Source organism: Coptis chinensis, chromosome 2 (genome assembly GCF_015680905.1).
Source record: "Coptis chinensis isolate HL-2020 chromosome 2, ASM1568090v1, whole genome shotgun sequence".
In the NCBI taxonomy this organism is placed as follows: Eukaryota; Viridiplantae; Streptophyta; class Magnoliopsida; order Ranunculales; family Ranunculaceae; genus Coptis; species Coptis chinensis.
In genome coordinates this window covers 72,067,665-72,087,987 of record NC_141457.1, presented here as the reverse complement: position 1 = coordinate 72,087,987, position 20,323 = coordinate 72,067,665, and the positions used below count along the sequence as shown (strand labels likewise).

Below are 20,323 nucleotides of genomic sequence, written 5' to 3'. Positions count from 1 at the left end.
ATTGAGAAGGTGTTGAAAAGATTAATTCAACATGGATCAAGCGAAGCCAATCAGTTGTCCGCTTGGTGGAAAGTTCCACATGACGAAAGAGATGTGTCCAAAGGGTGAGCATGAGCAGAGTCAGATGGAAAAGATTCCTTATGTATCCATAGTGGGCAACTTGATGTATGCAATGGTGTGTACAATACCGGATATTGCTTTTCATTTGTTGGTGTTGTGTCGATTTGCGTGAAACCGGGAAGGAGCATTGGGAAGGTGTTAAGTGGATATTGAGATATCTCAATGGCACTTCCAAATCGTGTTTGTGCTTTGGTGAAAGTAAGCCCTTACTTGAAGACTACACTGATGTAGACATGGCAGGTGATGTTGACTCGATGAAGTCCACCTCCGGTTATCTGGTTACTTTTGTAGGGGGAGCAGTTTCTTGGCAATCTAAGTTGCAAAAGTGTGTTGCTTTCTCTACTACAGAAGTCGAGTATATTGCAGCCACTAAGTGTTGCAAAGAGTTTGTAGTTCTATGTGATAGTCAGAGCGCCATCCGGCCATTTGAGCAAGAATTCGAGGTTTAATTCTAGATCCAAGTACATACATATGCGTTATCATTGGATTAGATAAGTACTCGAAGACAAGCATTTGTATATCGAGAAGATCCATACCGACAAGAACGGGTCGGATATAATGACCAAAGTCTTACCGAAAGGTAAGTTTGATGTTTGCTATGCTACCGCCGGAATGATAGCAGACTCATCCTGTTGATTTGGAAATTGCATGGAGGTATCCCCCCTCACTGTTCGGGAAGGGGAAATTGTTGGAGTTATCCCTCACATGAGGAGAAACTGAAGTTCAGTCTGCATGAAGAAGGCTGAGCGCGCACACTACCCAATATTCAGTCCCCAACATTCTGCAATTTGCATTCGGAGTGACCTTCACACTACCAAATAACAATTGTTTGTGGCTGGTCTCAATGTCCTCTCCAATCCTCTGTAGTGTTGCTACAGCAAGTCCAGCATCACCCTATAGAATACATTATATTAGTGCATACTGCATAGAATACACTAAATCAAATCACATATGGAGAACCACCACTATCTTACCTTTAAAAAAAGGTCATAAGCAATAGTTCTTCCCACGTCTCGAATTTCAGTAAATATGTCATGATGCTCTTTTTCGGACACCAAATCTCGTACACGCTGAATATGTAGCTGAAGCACTGCCAAAGGGAGACGACCAGAATGCAAAGCATCGTTGACAACAGTCTTCAAGTCCAAATTATCAATTTCCCAACGTGCAATCATATCCTTGGGATTTTCCAAGGGTATCATATTCTTTCCCAGACTATTATCTCGAGATGAAAAGATAGACAACTCATTGATATTCCCTGAATCCAAGTGGGTCAACGGTTCAAATGATCCAATGGGAATTAAAGCAAGCTTCTTGCCCTCAAAGGTCGATCAACTCTGATGCAGGAAGGGATAATTTAGATTGATTTTGTGCCTCTGATGGAGAAGCATCAGTAGAAAGATTACGCAGATATGAATCATCCAGCAACAACCTCTGGTCCATGATACTTGACTCATCAGCATCACCTACCTGTAATAGACAAAATGAGTGACACTTCTAAAGATATCATAATTGGATGTCATCTTGGATTACTATAACATTTATCAAGACCATACCAATCCTTGTGCTAGCCTTTTGCGTTTTGTGTCAACTCGACACTGCATATTTCTGATGACCTCTAAAAAAAGAGCCATTTCATGAAGCCTTCTCAGACAACTCATTTCACTCAATTCTATATTTGAAGAGTCTAGGGGTAAAGTAGTAGTCCTAGAATCGCTAATTGTCTGAAACATGCATTAACATGTTTTTCTCATGCTGTAGCAACCCATACTTTCGGATCATTTTGGTTGCAAAGCTTGCTGCCAAAGACAAAAGTCTGCAAAAAACAATCTAACCATGATATAGATCTCTTCTTTAGGAGTACAAATTATCGCAGGAGTTTCCAATGAAGATTATTACTGTTCAAGATCTATAAGCTTCATCAAGAACCTCAAAGAACCTAATATATAATAGATATATTTGCAATAGTAAAACCAGTTGTCATGTAAACAGTCTTCAATAAAATAACCTACCTTGAAGCAAGGACAACCTCATTATCATTGCCAACTTTACAAAATGCCTGGTAAACAGCAGTGAAAAGTATTCTCAAGATGCCTTCTTCAGCAATATTGACATCCACAAGCATTTCCAACGACCTGTGTATTACAAAGAAAGAGTTAAATTTACTGCTATCACCCCATAAGAGTGAAGTTTCCCGTAGGTCAATAAAATAGTAAAAAAAAATATGTTCAATTAATCAATTCTATTCAACCATATTATAGATCTTTTAAACTATTTTAAATAACTTGTCTTTCCGATTAAATAACCTTAATGCATCGTAAAACAATCAAGGGTAAACACGTTGTGTAGGTTCTTACTGCTCTATCTCCTCCACTTTCAGGTAATCCGGCGCCAACTGCAAGGGACGCAATTGAGCAATTTTCAGGTCCCATCCTGACATGAGATTGCAATTCACAATATAGCAATATACTAAGCATCTGTTTCTATCATATCTACGTACATAAAGTGAAGTTATAAAAGCATCATGATGTTCATCCAATTGAAAAGTGAAGTTATATATATACTAGGAATAGCAGTTTGAACCAGCTCACTAATCTTCCAACCTAAAAGTTTGATTATCTAGTCTTTTATGACACTAACTAATCCAGAGAATTTACTTCCAAATTTGTTGTTTGATGCTTAGGTGAAGAGGAACAGATGACTTAAAGCTCAGTGGAGTGAAGGGACACCACCCAAAAAGGCATAATATATGCAAACCCCCCAATAGTTATGAAGAATATCATAGTAAACCGAGTAAGGTTTCCAGCCAAAATCATAGTCCCAACACCATGGGAATTAGCAAAAATCAGAGGCCTTCCCATAAAAGATTCCAGGCCAACTGCTTAGATCACACCCTATGCCTTTTTGTAACTATCAAGTCATTTTCAAACTGATGTGTAAAATGTGAGCGACGTATTATCAGTTCTAGGTGAAATAGTGAGTATTTATGATCATACATACTCTTACCATTTTCTGAACACAAGTGATCAGCTGCTTCAGGGCTTTCATACAAAAGAACTCTGTCTAGGACTTCTATTTTCCATAGTGGCCAATATTCTTTATATGTCTTTGTTGTCAAGAATTTGTCTATCTGACATCCAGCGGCTGTAATGGAACTCAGTCGCCAATAACCAAAGAATTCTACAGGAAGAAAACTTGATGAGACTGAAACCGAGGGAAGAACAACCGAGAGGCCATCTTGTGTAACCAAATAAAAACATCCCTGGAAAGAGCAACCAACAGCCTCTTGAAGGAAGGTTATGTGTATGTGTATTTGGCCCTCTATCTAATGATCGCACTCTTTTGGAGGAATGTAAGCTATATCTTTTAGATTTATATTATTTCCAGGGGGCTGCCTCAACTCCGTAGCGTATTAAAAATAATTAACAATCATTTAGTACCTACAATGTTACAAATGTGAGAAAGAATCATAGCTACAAGATAGACTGTCGTGAGCTTAATCTCAACTTCTCAACTGTGACTTAAAAAATTGCTTAGTCATCAAATTCGTTATTATTTGTTTATTTGCTGTTTTTTTTTGGTGTGTTTGTTGTTACTCATCAACTTCTTTACAGAAGACAAGAGAATGCACTAAGTGTTCATTTTGCTAAGGGCTAACCCAAGAATCCAAGAATGGATAGGGAGAAAGCACTAAGTGTTCATTTTGCTAAGGGCTAAGCCAAGAATCCAAGAATGGATAGGGAGAAAGCACTAAGTGTTCATTTTGCTAAGGGCTAAGCCAAGAATCCAAGAATGGATAGGGAGAAAGCAGTAAGTGTTCATTTTCCTAAGGGCCAAGCCAAGAATCCAAGAATCTAGGCTAATCTTGGCCGTGTCTCGGGACAGATGGAGGGAAGTATTCATTTTGCTAAGGGCTCATCTTACGGAAAATGTATCTATATTATAGGAGTCCCCACGAATACAAATGCAATGACTCATTTAGTATCTATAATCTAGAGGACGAAACAAAAATGCAGCTTTTCACACAATTACAGCAGAAAAAGTAACCATGAAAAAAATAGATACTGATTTAGGTGTGAAAATACACTTACGGACCGAGAAACTAATGTCACATTAAACAGTAACACAATTGTTCACAATTATTCTTCCTCTTAATTACAGTCTTACATCAGTTTACTCGGTAGGCAGTAAGCTACAACCAAGATATGGGCCATATACTACAAATCTATCATCGCTGTGAACACCCAACCTTCCTAGACGATCTGCTGTCTTCTTGACTTCTCTGTGAACATTCTTGTAAGTAATTATCTCCTCCAAGAAGAAAGTTAACAGAACATAAAGTATAAAGTCCTTTGTATGGGCTGTTTCTACAAAAGATTTAGAAAATTTTTTGGTACAAATATTAACACATTTGTATGTGGGTATGTCTTTTTCATACAGTCAACGCCATCAACTTCAATGAAGCATTTACATACATTCAGTAACATTAAATTCAACAGAGCATTTGCATCCAATGGCACATTCAAGATCAATCCCCATGAAATCAACATCGAATTTTTCAGACATGTAAAAGTCTCCTCCACCAATGCCGCAACCACCACCAAGAACTTTCTGGCCAAGTTTAAGATCTAACTTTGCAATGAACTCTTTTGTTGTCTCTGCCCAATATGAAGGTCCACTTACACATTTATCATGAGATAAAGACATAAAATATAAAATAAACTTTGAAAGAAAAGAAAGTTTAAAGAAACAGTACATGCTCAGAAATAACAGCCAAGATGTCACAAGTGCTATGTTTAGAGGATTGAAATCTCAAGGCAGTGTCTTTTATGGGAGCTCCAATATGTTGAAACAATCTGACTGGGATTTTATTGTTTACCTTACTGCCTTGCTAAGGAACATGGCACATAGTGAGCTAAGAGGTATGATGTTAGTTACCAATTTAGATTCCTCAAGACCCTTTTGTTGATTGTTACTTATCTATTATTACCAATCAATAAACTTATCTAGTTCTAGATAGAGACATCTTAGCGAATTTTCCCCTAGAGACCAAATCATGTTGTCTTGACCACATGTATTTGGCAATTTATGACATTTCTCTTCAAGTCATATTTTTTTTAAGAATTGGAATGAACGTATTTGGCTTACCAATTCCGCCAATGTTTACAAATCCTTCTTGAATAGTTTTTTTCACTATCCTTTAGTTTATATTGAGCATTGGCCAAGTAGCACTAAAATCCCTTATCGTCATCTGTACGGGCCTTTTTAAATAACCAACAAATCTGCAATTTAGAAGATAATATGCATTAGAATACCATAATGTCTTTTAGAGAAGGTAGGAAAAAAATACATAAAGGGTCAAGAAGATGGTTAAAATCCAAAAACTATTACCTGATTTTGGTTCTTTGTTATTTCTCATATAAGCCCCAATACGCTTGTAGCTAATCAGATAAAGTTCAAAGGAGTTTCCAGAGTCATCGTGTGCTAGACATTCACTAATGACTTGCATTATTATCCAAATTAGACAACTGAATGTACATTACAAAACGAAAGAAGAAGAAAAAAAAAACAAAAAAGTATATTTGCATTCAACAAAAAAAGAGACCACTTATTCTCCATGGCCAAATATTAAAGCTAAAATGTGATCCCTATCACAAAATGGATGATGAGTAGGATTAGCAAAGATGAGGTAAAAAGTTAAGGTATCTAATTTGGTAAAACATGATGAAAGCATGATTACACTCGCTTCCATTGAGTGGCAAAAGTGTACGCAGTCACCATGTGTATCGTAACCCGCTTGCCCTGAATGGAAAATATAAAATTGGTAGAGTTTTATGCATTAGCCATTAGCGGCATAAGATCGTCAGAGCTTAGTAAGATACTAAATCATTATAAACAACCCTTGTAAAGTTGCAATGAAATTCGATATCACACATTGATGAATTAAAATCAGCATAAACAACACCTTGAATGAAAGGAGATGGGACAATTAACTCGTACACAATGTACACGTATTTAGCTCAAGAACATAAGTCCGAAATGTATATATATTCAGGATTGTCTTGGCCTGGTCTTGCTCATTCTCACTGAGGCATTGATACAAATTAAAAAAGTTCATACATAAATATTGGAAGAAACAAAAAACGTACTGCAAGTTAACACTCTAGAAGTGAGCAATCCGGAAGGAAAAAATATATTCAGGTTAGTCTTCTAGCAGCCTGAACTGAGACTAAACAATCCAGAAGTGATGCCTGCTGAAGAAATAATGAAATTAATTATTTCAAAATAATATTATATACGTATACTAATGACTAAATATAAAGTGAAACTTTTCTTCGCACTGAAAATTGAAGCAACAAATTAAGTAAGGACCATGGAAAAAAGTGATAAATGTCTACCCACTCCCTACAATTAAAATGCAACATTGATCCCTTCCCGCTCATAATCTACTCAACTGGAGTCAGGCACTGATCTTTTCAACCATCGTGATTCTAAACTATGAGATTAGTCTAAAACACCCAGTACATACATTCACATAAACCAAGACAAATAGCATGTACTCAATAAGAAATAAACTTTTATAGGTTATTTGGAAAATAAAAGTGGGAATTAGAACTTACTGTGATAGGCCAAGTTGCCCAAAGGAAGAAGATACGGTGAATTCCTCAGAGGAAGAACATCGAAACCTAAAGGTAATATTGAAATGTCATAACCACATAACTCACTAATAATTAAATCACCATAAAGAAATTATTAATATATCGGCTAGCCACAGATTTCGCTAAAGCCACAAATAATAGAGACATATATTACTCAACCTTGCATAATAGTCATTTAATTAATAAATCAGCACCATACCTCCTTACACTATCTGAAAATAAATCCCACTAGCTAGCTGGTAGTTGTTTCTGCATGTAAAAAAAATCCAATTTTGATAATTAATAAACTAAAATAGCACATCCTATACCTGAGGATGAGAAAAAAAATCACAATAGTTAACTTGTATGCCTGTTTGTCATTTGACCAATTTTGCTTTATGGTCCTAAGAAGAGTAATCATTAACACATGGGGTTTCTAAAAAATTGGTGTTAACACTTGCTATATGGCTGAAGTCCTGGGTATTCTTGAGAGTATTGAGGAGTCAATAAGCAAGGGGTGGAATAAAATATGGGTGGAATCATATTCTATAGCAGCAGTCATGGCCTTTGGAGAGGATCAACTTCCATGGTTCTTAAAACAAAGGTGGAAGAGAGTCCAAAGAAGCTTGTCTCACTGTCAGATTACAAGCATTTGGCGGGAAGTAAACTTTGCAGCTGACTTAGCCGCAAATCATGCGCTTTCACTCAATTGCACGGATCAAGTTCTGTATAAGGGAAGACCCTACTGGCTTACTAGATGGGAATCTCCCTCGGTGACCTATTATAGATTCGATTAAAGGTGGTTAGGGGTTGTACAAACCCAAACCAACTTCTACCATGTAATTTGTACCTCCTTTTCCCATATTAATACAATTTTGCTAACTTAGAAAAAAAAATGGTTTCTCAAGATAAAGTTCACAAAGAGAAAGTAGTGAACTAAACTTCAATAGGCTATAGCAAAAGGAAGTAAAAGCATATGAGCAAAACTATACTATTTGTTGACAAAAAAGATTACAACATCTAAAACGTTAATTTTATACCTTTGAAACATATTATGGAAATTCAAAAAAAAAAAAAAGTTCGTTGTGCAGTATTCACAATTGTGGGGGTTATGACTGTTCATTGTCGGCATTACACCCAGAACCTGTAAAACAAAAAAAATCCAAGAATGCAGTATTATTATTTTAGGTTGTGAAGCTTGTAAATGAAGCATAAAAAATTATTAATTGTACTGTATTTTAAGCGTTATCTGTAGGCAAGTTATTGAAAACCTCTTTGTAAACAATTTTTAAATTTTCCTGCAGCGTATGGGTATTACAAATTTGCTTCTGGTATGATCCTAAAAAAAAAAAAACGATAAGTTATACCTATCATGCCATGTCAGAATAGATGATCCCCTTTTGTCATAATAGTATATGGGTCAATTGGCATATGAAGATTAGCATGTAATGTAACATTAGCATCTTATCATACTACATAAGGTTATTCTAGTTCTCAAAATTACATATCAACTGAACCATTCTTCTTCTGTGTCCTTGGGACTTAAAGTAGTGGTGGAGATTCTCAACGATACTATTACAATTTAGGGTGTTCAGAAATAGCTCTACTAAATCTGAGATCATTAGAGATACAGTGTGTGATGTATATAGTCCATGGAATATGGGTTGAGAGAGGTAAAAGAACCAGGAACAGGTGTATGAATGCCTCACATTTCAGCTCAAGCATTCTTAACTCTATGAAGCTATACTTTGGTAAAAATCTACCTGAAAGTCCAAAAATTCTATTGAGTTAAGATGCATGCTGGAGAATCTAAGTATTGAGGTCAATCTCTAAGTGGTGCAATGATGGGACCAGAAGCTGATGAATTTCTACTCAATACTGATGGATCAATGAAGAAGTGAAATGCAAGGTCTGAAGGACTACTGAGGGATGCATGTAGAGCAGTTAATGGTGAACATGTATAGTTCCTGTGAACCATTATATCCCTCATATAGGTGTCATCTAGCTAGTGTAGTGAACATAGTTGCGTGCGAATTATACCCTCTAGGGATGAATGGCAGCTCAAGCAAAGACTTAGTCTTATATCAAGAATAACTAATGGCGGTAGCTATTGGTATGGAAGGAGCAGGCTTAATAGGTACTGAGAAGCTCAAAGTGGTCCCAGATTCTCTAATGTGAACATTATATTATGTACATGCCATAACTTAAGGGGTTTTTTTTTTTACATTATGCTGTATGAAAATGTAAGTGATGAAGAAATTTCATCAAACAACAACAATGTTATAAGTAAATCTAACTTACAGATTGGCTTGTAGAGGAAATAGCTTATATATTCTCCAAGTGGTAGACATATGAGTTAGATGCAAATCATGTGTAATATGCTTGATCTTGACCTGCCAAGGACGTAATCAATGGGTGAGAATGGTATTATTCACAACCACCATGGCGACGTAAAAACAATAAATCAAGCAAAATGAATGTATTACCTTCTCTAAATATATTCCGTTGAGTACCCTATTTCGACTAAACAAAGAATGACAAAAACACTTTGCAATTTGCACCTTTCATCAAAGTAAATTACTTCAAGATAACTAAATTTACAGTTAAAGAACATCGAATGAAATCTAAATAGAGTGAAACCAACAGCTACTACTAAGTCAAATTGGCTTCATCGATGTTAACATTCATGTGAAATAAGTGAAAGACCAGCATTGTGATAAAGCAGAAGGTTAATGTTTCTCTCCAATCTACCCCAAAAAGCCACGTAGAAAAAAAATTGGAGAATTTACATAAAATAAACATCAAATGAAACAACAAATCAGAAGAACTGGTACTACAGGAGGAAAAAGTCGGGATTTTTTTTTTTGAGCAAATCACTTTTAGATACTATAGGGGGAAATATCTTAACTTTTGAAACCGAGAATTTTTTTTTTGCTTTACTTCTAATAATAATCAACAGTAGAGACACAATTAGGGATATATGTTTTTTTTAGTAGGCTTTTAGCTTTTAATTTTAAGAGATAGCGAATGAAGGGAGATTTGAGAGAGAGAAATGGGCGCATAAGAAGAAGAAAACGACATCTGGTTTCCTATCATTTAAATTTAAATTGGGAAGGACTACCTACAGACCCCGATTCTCTCAAGGTAGACCCTATCTCAAAGTAGACCAAATTTTTTTCTCAAAACAGACCCAAAACTTAAAATTGTCTTTGGGCACACCCCACCTGGGCCTTGTCAACCCAAAGTCCAAAATTGTCCTAAAATTGTCTCTTTTCACTTTCTTCCTCCTCCTCTAAAAACAAAAAACCAACTGTCACTTCTCTCCATTTCAGGTAATAAGAACACCACCTCATTCTTCAAGTTTCAATTTTTTTTTTCACAATTGTCATTAACAATGTAATTGTAGTTTATTATCCTAGTTTTTTTAAGTGTTTAAAGTAGGTTATGTAAAAGTTTTATACTTTTATGTTCTTACATTTAATAAATATTATGTTTTTCTTGATTCTAATAAAGAATATAGTAATCAGCGGTTTAGAACAATCACCGTACCACTGGTTATTTTGCCCTCTTTTGTTTGCTTCATAGATTCATTTATGTATGATATTTCCTTAAGGAATCAAATATGGTCACAATGCAAGTGACATATTCTTTTACTTCATTTTAGCTTTGTTGATATTATAGTTGTTCATAACCTCCAGTCCTGACTCTAAATATGTAAACTCGTATAATAATGCATTCACTGTATTTTAGCTTTGTTGATATTATAGTTTAGTTGGGTTTATATATGCAGCATGTCTACATTGCTCATCAGTTTTTCATGGCACAGTCAAAAGCTTGCATTTTGTGTCTTGCATCATAAAGTTTGGGTTGTAATTGAAATTTGACTATTGTTAGCTATTGACGCATTATAGGGATAGTCATGCCACCCCGGAAAAAAAAAGTGAAGTTGGCTCTAGACAACCTTCAATTAGGGTGTCCCAAACGACATCTCATCGAATACGAAAAAACAAAAAAACAATGGTTGTAGAAGACCATATTGAACGTGGTGAACGTGTTGTGGCTTCCTCGGATCACATTAATAGATACATAGATTGGTTCAACAATATTAGCCATCCTCGTATACAGAATCCAAATCACTTTTCACAAGTTCATAGACTTCCACCTGTAAATTGGGTAAGATGTATATATTTTTATTTCTACTCATATTCGATTTCATTATGCATGAAAAATATAATATATCTAATGTTAGTCATATTTGTGATATTCATTTAACTATCAAATTACTTTATAGGAACTCATTGTAGCAGAAGCGACAAGGTTGCTTAAAGAATCGTTGGACACAGGAGGAACCCAAGATGTTAATGGGATGTTAGCACGTGAGAAGATGATATACAACGTTCTCCAATTCAAACAAATTATTCAAGAAAGTTCGCAAAATGGAGGTGGTGGTGAAAATAGTGGGGGTGTGGTCAAGATAATGGTGGAGATGGTGGTGAAAATAGTGGAGAAACATGGACATTGACACAACAAAGTTGACAAAACGACAACTTGCAATGAGGCAAAAGATAAAGAAATGATGGTGTTAATGTTGGTGTTATAAAAAATGCTTGTCAGAGGATATATGGATAATTTTGTTATTAGTTTTAATATGTAGCCATCTGATGCAGACTTTTTGTTGATCAACCATCTTTTATATTTTTGTCTTTCACAAAGGTGTAATGTTATTAGTTTTAATATATAGGATTAGGTCCTTCTTCTAAATGATGTCATGTCTATCTCAACTCTCAACAGGGTAAGAAAGAAAATTGGCCAATAATTATACTTGAAGACTGTTACTTGAGTTGTTTCCTCTGGTATTGCTGGTTGTGAAGGTACGGGTGTACACATGGGTGTACTGTTTGAACTTCATTTGAACTCAGGTGGTAACAATGTCAGCTTTCAGTCTCTGTTAGCAAGTGTATTTTATAGCATTAAAATTCACAATACACTATTTCTGATTTTAAAGCCAAACTTGTAATGGATTGCTGCTCTAAAACTTGCAATGGATTGGGTCAGATTTTGGTTATCTACATCTACGCTCCCTTAAGAAAAATAAAGCTAGTCACAAAATAAAGTCCAAGCAATTTTGGTAAGTATACTGAAAAGATAAGGATTTTTGACAGTCCAGTTCAACCAACTAAAGCAGAAAAGGCTAGCCTAATTAGAACGTCGTTTCTCTTTAAGTTAGTTCCGTTAAACCGATCTTAATGCAAGACCAACAAAATCTAATCAAAGTGTAAAATAGTCCAGTTCAACCAACTAAAGCAGCATAGGCTGGCCTGGTTAGAATGTCTTTTCTCTTTAAGTTAGTTCAGTTAAACTGATCTTAATGCAGGACTACCAAAAATCTAATCTAAGTGTAAGACAGCCCAGTCCAACCAACTAAAGCAGAAAAGGCTAGCCCGGTTAGAACGTCTTTTCTCTTCAAGTTAGTTTAGTTAAACCGATCTTAATCCAGGACTAGCAAAATCTAATCTAAGTGTAAGGCAGTCCAGTCCAACCAACAAAGGCATAAAGGGATAGTCTAACTTGAACATCTTTGTTTTTATAAGTTAGTTCAATTAAATCGTTCCTAATGCAGGACCGGTACATCTCATCTATGTATAAGACGACCATTCCAACCAACAAAAAGCTAGGGGCATAGAATATCCCAATTTGAACATCTACTTTTTTTAAGTTAGTTACATTAAAATTTAAAATTTGAAATTTTGCCAAAATATTTTGGTCCAACTTACTAAAGGTCATAATGTTAGCTCTAGTAGGCCGGCATGGACGTCAAATATTAGCCCAAAAATATTGTTTTAATACAGGACCAACACAATCTCCTCTCTTTATAAGATGATCCAGTCCAACTATCCAATACAGACAAAGTTAGTCTCATATGAATGTCTTTTTGTTTTAGGTTAGTTCCGCTAAACTGTTCTTAATGCAGGACCAACACAACTCTCTTTAGAAGACGGTCTAGTACAACTATCCAATACAGACAAAGTTAGTCTAATATGAATGCATTTTCGTTTTAGGTTAGTTCTTCTAAACCGTTCTTAATACAGAACCAACACAATCTCCTCTTTTTATAAGACAGTCTAGGCCAACGTAACCATCCAATGCAGACAAAGTTAGCCTCATCTTAACATCTTTTCTTTTAAGATTAGTTCCAATAAACCATTCTTAATGCAAAACCAACACAATCTCCTTTATTTATTGATTGAAACTTCTCTTTATTGATTGGTCGCCGTCTTGGTCACAAGATTGAAACTTCTCTTCATTAAATAGTTCATTTTCCACATTAAAAACATCATATGCCCATTCCATTTCACTCAATGTCTGAAACAAAAAGGGATAAAAATAAAAAGAGAGGTTTTAGGGTTGTAAATAGAAATAGAACAAAAGAATTTGAAAAAACAAGATGAATATGTGTAGAGAAAGAAGAGATATATGTGTGGGTTTAAGAAAGGTTTCTTGAGAGTAAAAAGACAAAAGTTGAAATTTGGGTGTTTTCACTTTTAAGTGGGGTATGCCCTAAGAGATTATTTGGGGACATGGCCGGTATTTTAATTTTTTTAAATGGGGTCTGCCTTGAGAGATTCGGGGTCTGTATATAGTAATCCCCTTTAAATTCGGTATAAATGGTAATAAATTTGGTATTAATGTGAAGACGTTAGTCGCGAACAATTGAATAGTGGCGTCTAGTTGATTTCTAACTTGAATTTATTTATACATACGTCCTTAGGAGAACTATATCATCTTAAGGGTATAAATGGTAGTAAATTTTGAAATGACGAAGTAATCCTTTTTAAAGGCATTGAATAATTTGTTTGAATATTTTATCAAGGGTATTTAGTGGTAGAAAAAACGCCTGGTCCAATTTAAATGTCCATGTTAATTATATAGGGTGTACTCTACTAATTGAGATATGAAAGAAAACCACATTTTCAATCAAGTTATTGGTTGCTTAATAACTCACCTTAGAAAATCAAAATGGTACTTACTTTTCTAACAATAGTACAAGAATAGTTGAAACCAATTAGTAATGTTAGGTTCTCTAAGATTGGTGAAATAAGTGGGAGTCACATACCACGCAATATGTCTATTAAAGACATTAGGATTAATTTGTCTTAATAAATCCCCTACAATATTTGTAAACATCATGATTTACACCCCCCCCCCCCCCACCCCCCACTTCGTCTGACTTCCATCACAGTTTCATTAATATTCCAAAATTACCCTTCAAAAAGAATCGTTATTACATTTTGTCTTTTTCTTATTTACACTTGAAAAAGAATTGTTGTTAAATACCCGTTATATCCTTGGTCCAGGGGTATTTTTGGTATTAGATGGAATACCAATAGAAAGAGAATGGAAGTCAAAACGGCATGGGGGATAAATCATGATGTTTTCAAATGTGGGGGTTTATTATAAATTGGTGACAAATGTGGAGGGTTTAGACAAATTAACCCATCCTTACCCAAGACATTATAACGCGATCAAGAAATGTGGTAAATGTAGAAGCTTGGGTGTTTGTTCATATACCTTTAACTTCTAAGAAAGTTGTTGTTCCTTATGTTGTCGCTTAGTTTGACAATAATGACAACAATTATCTGATCATGTACACTCCGTAATGAAATTTCACCATTGAACTTATAGTAGAATAACCACTAGGAATAGCATTAAGCAATCTCAAATAGAAAAGAAATTTATAATTTCAGATAAGTTTGTGGTATATCATTTGGTTCCATTTGACCAGGCATAGTACCTATTGATTCTACTAAATGAGTTAACACTATAAAGTAAATTTGAAATCGATTGAACAGAATGACGTCTAAAGTCTTATCAAATTGCCTAAATGATACAAGAAAGTTAGCTATAAATGAGTTTTCAAGACTAAGCTCAATGATAAAACGTTAAATTTCACGTTTTTGGTTTTATACTTAAGTCCGAGGTCCACAGTCCGAAGTCCGAAGACTAAAGTCCAAAGTCCAAAGTCCGTATAGTCGTCTGTTTAGTCAAGTTACCTTACTTACGTGGGTTTGGTAGGATAGATTAAGTAAGGGATCGTCCAAACCTTAGGGCTCGGTAAGGTTCACAACTGGAATTACAACTTTTAATGAGTAGGATTTTAGGTTTTTTTAGTTGGTTTAATTAATATAACGGTAGTGTAAATAATGTAAATTACTAACGGTGATTTTGATGTAAATAAATAAAGATAGAGAAACAGGGAGAGGGTTAATCATAGTCATGCAAGAATCATTTTTTTAACAGTTTATATTACCACATCACTACAGCCCTAATTTGTCTCGAGTTCATAGACAAACCCGAGACGACATCGCATCGCACTAGCATAAGGAGTTGAACTAATATTTCATCTCTAGAATATCATTTCAGCTCCTGGTTCGATTCTACATCAACTGGACAAATTGGAGAGCTATCTGATACGAGAGTCGAACGCTAGACATTTTGGGTCTCTCGCGAGACTGTTCTGGAGCATCAGCACTCCAAATTTGTACAGTCTCAGTCATTTTGAGACTGGATGTCTAATCTACACCTAATTCCTAAGTAGTGATTCTAGAACATTAAAGTGTCAATCCAGATTCTCACACAAGCAGAATAACCCTCCCCGGGGGGATTAGCTCATGGTCATTGAAAGAATAATTAAACTTGCTGTATACATTAAATAAATAAATGCGGGACAGGAATTAAACTTGGAAAGAAAGGACTTTTATTAAGAAGAAATAACTTACATAATTTAAGTTGCTAGAAGAGAAAATGAAGGAATGTAAAGTGCTGGAATGAAACTACAGACGATAAACTAACTAATGCATAAGCTAAAGCATAAAAATGCTGAAGGCCGAATAATGAAGACCCCCCCTCCCCCCTCATATATATAGGCTGGAGAGCCTTGTGAAGGATTTAATTAGGGTTTGTTCGTTTCTTGAATTGAGATGTTCAAAACTTTGAATAACAAAGTTTTGTTTTTACCTTGTTTAATTTGCTTTGTCTTTTCCTTATTAAGGTTTTGTATTTTTATGTTTTGGTTTTGTCTTTTAGCCCAATTCAATTCAAACATTGAATTGGTACATGTCTTTCCCATTGCAAGGTGGCACAAAGTTGTGACCATCACTTGCCACCTGCCTATGCTGACTCGTCATGCCTTTTGGGCCCGCAGAGTGGGTCCACTTAGTGTGTCCATTGGCGGCGCTCATTTTGGCATTGTCACAACATTCTGTCTTTGCGTAGAGTTTGTCACCCTGGTCGCTCTGGCAGTTCACTAGCCAACATCGGCATCCAAATTTATCAGATGTGAGCTTCGGAAGTTTTCTGCTTCTTTATATGTGGACCCGTTCTGTACTGGTTTTGTTCTTTTGGAAACTTTGGCTCTAGTCAGGCTTTGTTGGGCTTCACTGGGGTTGAGTGGGGAACTTCAAATATTCCAGTATTCCCGTACTTCAATGCATGTTTTATCATTATATTCATGTTAACTGTGGAAACCTGCAAAAGTACGAAAATATAATTATTACATGATTATTAAACACATAATCAACCAAAATGCTATGTCTCTCGGGGTTTAATATTACAGTTTTGGGTACTTATCACACCACCCCCAAGCAACACTTTGCTTGTCCTCAAGCAAATAAGAGACATTAAAATGATAAGTGGTCAAAAATGTGTTATCCTAAGCTAAATCTCATTTTGCCAAGTGTGGTTGCATTGACCGTATGCAACAAGGCCTTGAACCACTAAGAATTCCCTAGTGGACGACTTATAGCCTCATGAGAGTTTTCCTGAAAAGATACTCACAAACTTCATTTATAATACAACGACTCAGTAACAAAGGCCCGTTTCCTTAATTAATCTCAGATATCTATACATCTCACTAGCGGGGAAAACAAGGATTTAATTCTTTCGAAATTCAAGTTAATATATATACAATAATCAAAACATCTACGTATGAGCATGCAAGCAGTGATCTTATAATGAAATGTACGAGCAGGGCCGTTTATGGATCCTTTGGATAGCGTCCTTAAGTAGGTTATCACAGGTGTCGAAACACAATTTCTCTCTTATTTTTCCACTCAAGTTTTGCTATCTCCAGTGTGCAGTGGGCACACGTTTCCTCACATACTCAATGACAATCAGAGGAGTTGAGGTCGAGCAGTTGCAACTACTACTTATTATCACACTATCCTACTCCTAATTGAGCTAAAGGTCTTTATTAGGTGTTACGGGGTTTAGGAGGTAGTGTAGAAGAAAATGGAACAGAAAATTCAAAAAATTGATAAGTATGAGAGAATAAGGTCTTCGAGATATTTATACTAGAGAAATCCTTTTTCTTTCCTGCTTCTAACATTGGTTTCCATACTTGGCTTTTTCAAGCTTTTGTATTCCCTTTTGATTTGATTTTAGGGGGAATTCTAACTTTGATATTTCTTTTGATTTTTGGAAACATATTTCTATTTTTCTTTTTCTTTTCTTTTGAAACAGGTAACTGATTTTGATTTGTGACAAGGTTTTTCTCTTCATTTTTTAGCACTTCATCCTATTTCTCATACTCATCATCTAGGTAGGCTTATTTATTTATGGTTAATAGATTGGTAATGAATTTTTGGTGAAATAGAAAGGGTTAATGAATGGTTCAGTGGGGCGACTAGCGGTAATTTTTTTTTACAGGTGTGAATTTTTGGCTATATCGATCCAAAGAAGGCCTAAATTCTCACCTAGGATTTGGGTAGTGATAAAGTAAGTAGACGTGTAAACTTCTCTATTCGGAAAAACTACTCCTCTATGTCATTACTCACATATCACACATTTTGAGGCTTTTTGGTTAGATTCTTACAGGATATGGAAACTAAGTTGTCTAACTGTGGATTCTAGAAACTTACTGCTATGTACATTTAATGATAGTCAGTGCATGAATGCTCATGAAAAAAATGTAAAAACTGTTACATACGTAGTAAATTAAGTTTCTAAGAACAAGTCCTAGTTCTGATGCTAGGGTGAGATTTCTAAATATTTTTCATCATATAAAAGGAAACGAGAATTTGTCACTAAGTACGTTTATTTAGACATAAAGTAAACTATATACAACTATGCATGCTTAATTTTTGTGAAAGGTTCTCATCACCCCCAAATAGTCGGACACTGTGTCCTCAAAGTGTTAAGAGGAAGAAAGAGTATACCTGAGAGGCTTGAGCAAAAATATAGTTGACATCTTCTACAGAAATTTATTGTAACACACTATATATTATACATCATAAAAGTGAAAGAACACTGTTAGATTGGCACACTGTTAGGTTATTTATTTATCTCACATCAAAATGTAAAACAAATATGTACATGCATCAACTCACATTGCCCCAACCAAGAACTGGGGGATAGTCCATCCTTGCTTCGTCCGTGTAGAAATGTCATTCCTTTGCGTCACACCAATCTATCATAGCTTTCCAGACTTCTCCCCACTTCCTCTTCTTTGCAGTGTCCAGATGAGCTATCATTTTATCATCATTAGGGAAGGAACGCACTTTCTTTAGATACCTTGCAGGGCGTCGCCATGTCCAAAATCTCAAAGAACGAATGATCTTGTTGGTTGGACACATAGAGTCGACCTTAACCCAGTCTTGAAAAGTGGCCGCAAACTGTGGAAAGTACGTCCTCACTATCCTGCATGCTGTGACTGACAAAGTGATATATTGCTGCCGAAAAGACCGAGCCCTCTTTAGGTTCTTAATTACTAGGTCTGTGATGTCGAAGGCGGTATGTTGCTGGGCTAGTGCATGGAACGTCTTACAAGTTGACTTTGATGTAGTGAAAAAATGCCAATCCCCCATGATGTTCAGAAGAATAAATAACATGGTAGTTCCAACATTCATGGTCATACTGGCAAGTGGAATAGTAAAGTCTGGCCATCGGCCAGCTACGACAAGTTCACTGACCTGGGCAAGGCCATCGCTATAACGGGCAGCAAATTTTTCCCAAGAATAGTCGTTAAAGTTGTTTTCTACCATGTATTAGATGGGTATGTCTGGCTGAAAAGGAGGAAGGTCTAGAGCCTTAACAACTGTTGGCTCGTAAAAAGAGTGTCGGGTGTTACCAATACGGATTGTAAATCCGTTCAAAGGGAAACCCTGTACAGCAGGTAGATCTTCCATATGATCGTAAAAATAAGTTGCCAAGTCTGGGGAGTATGTCTGCTCCAGGTATAGAATAATGGAGTTCCAACTGACTCGAGTGATGTAGTCCCTGAAAAGATGTCCATATGCAGGAGAATTCAACAACGAATGGAAAGATTGTTCTAGAATAATCTTTGGAGCTTCCATTGTAGAAGATGTGTGAAAAAAGATGCTACCTGTTAGACAAAGATAAAAAAATATTAGAATATGATGAGAATAATTAAGTAAAAACAAATTACCATAGGGAAATTACACTATATTTAAAAAAACTAAAAAGAAAATGACAAAGAACATAAAATTGCAAAATTTAAATTATGTCATGGGCCCAAGTAACGGCGAGGATCCTTTTGTTAAAGGAATCCATTTATAAGATCTTCGATGCCGTCAATCCTGGCAACAACTCGTTGCATAATTTCACTCTGTGTCTGGTAAATCTTGGCGTGGTTCTCCATTATGAGAGTGTGATTTGCCGAGAACAGGTTGTGACTGTGCAAGAATTGTGCTTGCTCCTCTTCCTGTATTGTCCACAGGTTGTGAAATTAAAGGAGACTGGTGATGATAATATTCTGACGTTTGTATAATGTCATCAGTCCTTGTTGAATTAAACGAAGGCTTTCCATAGATTAAATACATTGCTTAATGCATTTTCAGTGAAGATGTTGTCAGCGGAATAAGCTTCTTCGGTTTCTGTACTGACATGGTTCTTTGCAACGTCGAGATTCCAGAAACCGTTCCTACAAACTGAGTGAATGGTAAGAATGTTAGCTGTTCTGAGAGGTGTATTAGGAGAAGTATTAGAAAGCCCCCCAATGCATCATGATAAGTGTCACAATGGTAGGCAAAGGAGCTGCCTTTTTCCTGGCTCGTGCGATAGCGTTCCAGATAAATTTAATAATGTAAAAATCATTGCAGTTAGTCTGCAAGACCCATAGTAGATGGAGGAGGGGTTTTGTTATTTCGGAAGTCTTAGACGTGCCGAGCACATTATGAGCCAGCCATTGGATCACAGATAATTGGTTCTTTTGCAAGGATCACTGATAAACAACACGGTTTTTCCGGTTGTATTCACCGTGAAGGATAGTTGCAAACATCAAATGCCTGATATTATCGAATGGTGAATCCTGAAGGTGTATCCCTTGGTTTGTAATGGGAATTTGAAGTACCTCGGAGATAATTTCCATAGTCAATTCACACTCACATCCGTTTGCACGGACAAAGAATTGCCCGTTTTGGAAATAACTATGTTTATAGAACAACATGATCAATTTTCTGGAAAAAAAATGCCTGCTTATGATGTAAAAGAGGGTACCATCCTTGACGTAAAATTTTTGTGTCAAAAAATGGATGAAAATGACCGTTTTG

General features: G+C 35.9%; 1 protein-coding gene and 2 long non-coding RNA genes across 11 annotated transcripts; 1 reads left to right on the top strand and 2 right to left on the bottom strand.

The window, feature by feature from the left end:
* Nucleotides 1–688: 688 nt before the first annotated feature.
* On the bottom strand, nucleotides 689–3,579 carry LOC147517617 (uncharacterized). 2 transcript variants are annotated; one of them, XR_015213910.1, is made up of 6 exons: nucleotides 3,127–3,576; nucleotides 2,478–2,553; nucleotides 2,133–2,255; nucleotides 1,677–1,936; nucleotides 1,095–1,590; nucleotides 689–1,014 (listed from the first exon to the last, which is right to left on the bottom strand). XR_015213910.1 is itself a non-coding variant. In XM_086594688.1 (6 exons), exons 1-4 carry the CDS (start codon nucleotides 3,166–3,168, stop codon nucleotides 1,837–1,839), a joined length of 303 nt encoding a protein of 100 aa, XP_086450814.1. In that variant the 5' UTR covers nucleotides 3,169–3,579; the 3' UTR covers nucleotides 689–1,014; nucleotides 1,095–1,590; nucleotides 1,677–1,836. The 2 variants fall into 2 exon arrangements, 1 of the variants encoding a protein (XP_086450814.1); XM_086594688.1 differs by having other exon boundaries at nucleotides 2,478–2,515; nucleotides 3,127–3,579.
* A 633-nt stretch (nucleotides 3,580–4,212) lies between these two features.
* LOC147517616 (uncharacterized) lies at nucleotides 4,213–9,852 on the bottom strand. 8 transcript variants are annotated; one of them, XR_015211505.1, is made up of 9 exons: nucleotides 9,245–9,852; nucleotides 9,060–9,151; nucleotides 7,799–7,902; nucleotides 6,979–7,028; nucleotides 6,741–6,806; nucleotides 6,270–6,374; nucleotides 5,512–5,622; nucleotides 5,269–5,402; nucleotides 4,213–4,778 (listed from the first exon to the last, which is right to left on the bottom strand). It is a non-coding gene; the product is annotated as an uncharacterized LOC147517616 (long non-coding RNA). The 8 variants fall into 8 exon arrangements; XR_015211503.1 differs by having other exon boundaries at nucleotides 5,512–5,615; XR_015211506.1 differs by having other exon boundaries at nucleotides 5,512–5,604.
* A 124-nt stretch (nucleotides 9,853–9,976) lies between these two features.
* Nucleotides 9,977–11,598, top strand: LOC147517615 (uncharacterized). The gene is made up of 2 exons (XR_015213909.1): nucleotides 9,977–10,090; nucleotides 11,050–11,598. It is a non-coding gene; the product is annotated as an uncharacterized LOC147517615 (long non-coding RNA).
* Nucleotides 11,599–20,323: the final 8,725 nt, after the last annotated feature.